Source organism: Palaemon carinicauda, chromosome 1 (genome assembly GCF_036898095.1).
Source record: "Palaemon carinicauda isolate YSFRI2023 chromosome 1, ASM3689809v2, whole genome shotgun sequence".
Taxonomy (NCBI): domain Eukaryota; kingdom Metazoa; phylum Arthropoda; class Malacostraca; order Decapoda; family Palaemonidae; genus Palaemon; species Palaemon carinicauda.
In genome coordinates this window covers 311681273-311687272 of record NC_090725.1, presented here as the reverse complement: position 1 = coordinate 311687272, position 6000 = coordinate 311681273, and the positions used below count along the sequence as shown (strand labels likewise).

Genomic DNA, 6000 nt, shown 5'->3' with positions numbered 1-6000 from the left:
GTTCAGTAACTATATTTTTTTTTACGTCAACGTAACGTTCAGTGGTTTTGCTCAGTGATTCCTCCTCTTGTTGTGAATTGCCTATCTATCGTGTTAACGATTGTTTTCATTTTGTTTTCAAGTTGGAATGGAACTAAAGTGCGGTGAGTGGAGGCCGGGCTAAGGCAGTTCGGGCCTGTATAAGCTTCTGGACGTACGCTATTTTGTTAGCAGCCTTATGGAGATTTATATTTCGCCTTTTTGGAGGAAGACTCCAACGGACCTCCCTTGGAAGTGGTTTTCCGTAGATGTGCTGAGCCACCTGCGGCGTATGTGCATTGTGGAGTTGGATCACGGCTGTGATATCGCAGGTTATCGTCACTAGCGACACCTGTACTCCTGCTTCCCGCCGGAAGATTTGGCGGAAGACTTGGGCGACGCTGTCCTGCAACTTAGGAGGAGTTACGCCAACCACTGTCCTGTCCGTCTTGAGCTGCATGTCCAGGAGAGCTAATGGCTCGTGAGGAGGCCCGTAGGGAGGCAATTGCTAGGTAAGACGTGATTATCCTGTGTTGTTCGTCGGAATTGATCTCGACCCCTGGGTCTACCTGGACAATTTGTGGGCTCCCCCGCATATCTGCTGGGAGGTTGAAGTGACTCTGTAAACTCCTGTGCACTTCGTTGTACGCGAGGATTTGTGTACTTACTTATTAATCATATTTATATATATTATGTTATATTAAGTTGTTGGGTTAGTTTTAAGTTTAGTACCGACATGGTTAGGTAGGAGATTTAAGGTTTTCCTGTCTTTATTTTCTCTAGTCTTCCTTCAATCTTATAATTATAGGTTAGTGATTTTTCATTATTGGGCCCGTATTATTAATTTTTGAGACTTTGGCATGTTGTGTCCTTTCCTTGCTTTGTTAGGGTTAGCTTCTCAGTATTAGGTATCCTTGTGAGCCCCTTATTGTTATTGATCATATTTACTGTTAAGTTTTCTCACAAGGCTTATTTAGTATTAAGTGTATTGTATTAATAAATATTGTTTATTTTATTCTGGTGTTTGTTTCCACATTCTCATACGCTGTGTACTTTCCTACTGCCTACGATCCCTGTAAGTATTGAAGTATAAAGAACCTGTATTACGGCCAAAGGGGTCGTAACAATATATATATATATATATATATATATATATATATATATATATATATATATATATATATATATATATATATATATGTATATATATATATATATATATATATATATATATATATATATATATATATATATATATATATATTCATATATATACATATATATATATATATATATATATATATATATATATATATATATATATATATATATATATATATATATATATATATATATATATATATATATATATATATATATATATATATATATATATATATATATATGTATATATATATATATATATATTTATATATATATATATATATATATATATATATATATATATATATATACATATATATATATATATACATATATATATACAGTATATATATATATAATATAATTCCTAAATTTATCAAATTCTTAAATAAATAGTGAATGAATAAAGAAATTTAATTTCAGCAAGTTTTATTGTTAAATAGAAATTATTGTCAATGCCTAAAATAGAATATGTAAATCAAACTCTTATGAAATTAAGTAAATACTCACGAATGGCATTTTATATTCATAATAATCTTTTTTTTTCAACACTAAAAGAATTATCGTAATTCCCCAATTTACTAAATTCTCACAAACATAACAAATACATAAAGAAATTTCAGACGATAAAATAAAAAAAAATGATGTCTTTGTCCTAAATGAAATATATAAATCAAACTCTTTATGAAATAAAGAAAATCCTTACGAACGACTCCTTATATCCATAGTATTTCTTATTCAACTTAAAAAAAAAAGAAGACAAAAGACAAATGAAAAATCGGGGTTAAGTTATTTCTCATCCACTAACCCATTTCAATCAATACAATTTCATAAACTTAGATAATAGACAAAAGAAAATCTGTGTCAAGTTATTCCTCATCCACTAACCCATTCCAATCATTACAATTTCACAAACTTAGATAAAAGACAAAAGGAAATCTGTGTAAAATTATACCTCATCCACTAACCCATTCCAATCATTACCATTTCATAAACTTAGATAAAAGACAAAAGAAAATCTGTGTCATGTTATTCCTCATCCACTCATCCACTAACCCATTCCAATCATTACAATTTTATAAACTTATATAAAAGAAAAAAGAAAATCTGTGTCAAGTTATTACTCATCCACTAACCCATTCCAATCATTACAATTTCATAAACTTAGATAAAAGACAAAAGAAAATCTGTGTCAAGTTATTCCTCATCCACTAACCCATTCCAAACATTACAATTTTATAAACTTAGATAAAAGACAAAAGAAAACTGTGTCAAGTAATTCCTCATCCACAAACCCATTCCAATCATTACAATTTCATAAACTTATATAAAAGACAAAAGAAAATCTGTGCCAAGTTATTCCTCATCCACTAACCCATTCTAATCATTACAATTTCACAAACTTATATAAAAAAACCAAAGAAAATCTGTGTCAAGTTATTCCTCATACACTAACTCATTCCAATCATTACAATTTCATAAACTTATATAGAAGACATAAGAAAATCTGTGTCAAGTTATTCCTCATCCACTAACCCATTCCAATCATTATAATTTCATAAACTTTTATAAAAGACAAAAGAAAATCTGTCAAGTTATTCCTCATACACTAACCCATTCCAGTCATTACAATTTCATAAACTTAGATAAAAGACCAAATAAAATCTGCGTCAAGATAATCCTCATCGACTAACCCATTCCAATCATTACAATTTCATAAATTTAAATAAAAGACGAAAGAAAATCTGTGTCAAGTTATTCCTCATCCACTCATCCACTAACCCATTCCAATCATTACAATTTATAAACTTAGATAAAGGATAAAAGAAAATCTCTGTCAAGTTATTCCTCATCCACTAACCCATTCCAATCATTAAAATTTCATAAACTTATATAGAAGACAAAAGAAAATCTGTGTCAAGTTATTCCTCATACACTAACCCATTCCAATCATTACAATTTCATAAACATAGATTAAAAAAAAGAAAATCTGTGCCAAGTTATTCCTCATCCAATAACCCATTCCAATCATTGTAATTTCATAAACTTATATAAAAGACAAAAGAAAATCGGTGTCAAGTTATTCCTCATCCACTAACCCATTCCAATCATTAAAATTTCATAAACTTAGATAAAAGACAAAAGAAAATCTGTGTCAAGTTATTCCTCATCCACTAACCCATTCCGATCATTACAATTTCATAAACTTATATAGAAGACAAAAGAAAATCTGTGCCAAGTTATTCCTCATCCACTAACCCATTCCAATCATAACAATTTCATAAACTTATATAAAAGAAAAAAGAAAATCTCTGTCAAGTTATTCCTCATCCAGTATCCCATTCCAATCATTACAATTTCACGAACTTAGATAAAAGACAAAAGAAAATCTGTGTCAAGTTATTCCTCATACACTGACCCATTCCAATCATTGCAATTTCATAATCTTAGATTAAAGAAAAAAGAAAATCTGTGCCAAGTTATTGCTCATCCACTAACCCATTCCAATCATTACAATTTTAAAAACTTATATAGAAGACAAAAAAAATCTGTGTCAAGTTATTCCTCATCCACTAACCCATTCTAATCATTACAATTTCATAAACTTATATGAAAGACAAAAGAAAATCTGTATCAAGTTATTCCTCATGCACTGACCCATTCCTATCACTGCAATTTTATAAACTTAGATAGAAGACAAAAGAAAATCTGTGCCAAGTTATTCCTCATCCACTAACAGATTCCAATCATTACAATTTCATAAACTTATATAAAGACAAAAGAAAATCTGTGTCAAGTTATTCTTCATCCACTAACCCATTCTAATCATTACAATTTCATAAACTTATATAAAAGACAAAAGAAAATCTGTGTCAAGTTATTCCTCATACACTAACCCATTCTAATCATTACAATTTCATAAACTTAGATAAAAGAAAAAAGAAAATCTGTGTCTAGTTATTCCTCATCCACTAACCTATTCCAATCATTACAATTTCAAAAAACTTATATAGAAGACAAAAGAAAATCTGTGTCAAGTTATTCCTCATCCACTAACCCATCCCAACCATTACAATTTTATAATCTTAGATAAAAGACAAAAGAAAATCTGTGTCAAGTTATTCCTCATCCACTAACCCATTCCAATCATTACAATGTCACAAACTTATATAAAAGACGAAAGAAAATCTGTGTCAAGTTATTCCTCATACACTAACCCATTCCAATCATTGCAATTTCATAAACTTAAGTAAAAGTCAAAAGAAATTTTCTGTCAAGTTATTTCTCATCCACTAACCCATTCCAATCATTACAATTTCATAAAATTATATAAAAGACAAAGGAAAATCTGTGTCAAGTTATCCCTCATACACTAACCCATTCCAATCATTGCAATTTCACAAACTTATATAAAAGACAAAAGAAAATCTGTGTCAAGTTATTCCTCATCCACTAATCCATTTCCATCGTCACAATTTCACAAACTTAGATAAAAGACAAAAGATAATCTGTGTCAAGTTATTCCTAATCCACTATCCCATTGCAATCATTATAATTTCATAAACTTAGATAAAAGATAAAAGAAAATCTGATTCAAGTTATTCTTCATCCACTAACCCATTCCAATCATTACAATTTCGTAAACTTATATATAAGACATAAGAAAATCTGTGTCAAGTTATTCCTCATACACTAACCCATTGCAATCATTAAAATTTCATAAACTTAGATAAAAGAAAAAAAAATCTGTGTCAAGTTATTCTTCATCCACTAACCCATTCCAATCATTACAATTTCACAAACGTAGATAAAAGAAAAAAGAAAATCGGTGTCAAGTTATTCCTCATCCACTAACCCATTCCAATCATTACAATTTCATAAACTTAGATAAAAGAAAAAAAGAAAATCTGTGTCAAGTTATTCCTCATCCACTAACCCATTCCAATCATTACAATTTCATAAACTTATATAAAAGACAAAAGAAAATCTGTGTCAAGTTATTCCTCATACACTAACCCATTCCAATATTACAATTTCATAAACTTAGGTTAAAGACAAAAGAAAATCTGTGTCAAGTTATTCCTCATCGACTAACCCATTCCAATCATTAAATTTCATAAACTTAGATAAAAGACAAAAGAAAATCTGTGTCAAGTTATTCCTCATACACTAACCCATTCCAATCATTACAATTTCATAAACTTAGGTAAAAGACGAAAGAAAATCTGTGTCAAGTTATTCCTCATCAACTAACCCATTCCAATCATTACAATTTCATAAAATTATGTAAAAGACAAAAGAAAATCTGTGTCAAGTTATCCCTCATACACTAACCTATTGCAATCATTAAAATTTCATAAACATAGATTAAAAAAAGAAAATCTGGGCCAAGTTATTCCTCATCCAATAACCCATTCCAATCATTGCAATTTCATAAACTTATATAAAAGACAAAAGAAAATCTGTGTGAAGTTATTCCTCATCCACTAACCCATTCCAATCATTACAATTTCATAAACTTATATAAAAGACAAAAAAAAATCTGTGCCAAGTTATTCCTTATACACTAACCCATTCCAATCATAACAATTTCCTAAACTTAGATAAAAGACAAAAGAAAATCTGTGTCAAGTTAGTCCTTATCCACTAACCTATTCCAATCATTACAATTTCACAAACTTAGATAAAAGACAAAAGAAAATCTGTGTCAAGTTATTCCTCACACACTGACCCATTCCAATCATTGCATTTTATAAACTTAGATAAAAGAAAAAAGAAAATTTGTGCCAAGTTATTGCTCATCCACTAACCCATTAC

The 6000-nt window shown here is 29.5% G+C and overlaps 1 protein-coding gene across 1 annotated transcript in view; it reads left to right on the top strand.

Annotated features, from left to right (window-relative positions):
• Window positions 1–492: 492 nt before the first annotated feature.
• Window positions 493–6000, top strand: part of LOC137640362 (salivary glue protein Sgs-3-like) — a 77558-nt gene continuing 72050 nt past the window's right edge. Inside the window, exon 1 of the mRNA XM_068372956.1 lies at window positions 493–530. Coding sequence (XP_068229057.1) covers window positions 493–530 — 38 coding nt within the window. The remainder of the gene's footprint in view (window positions 531–6000) is intronic.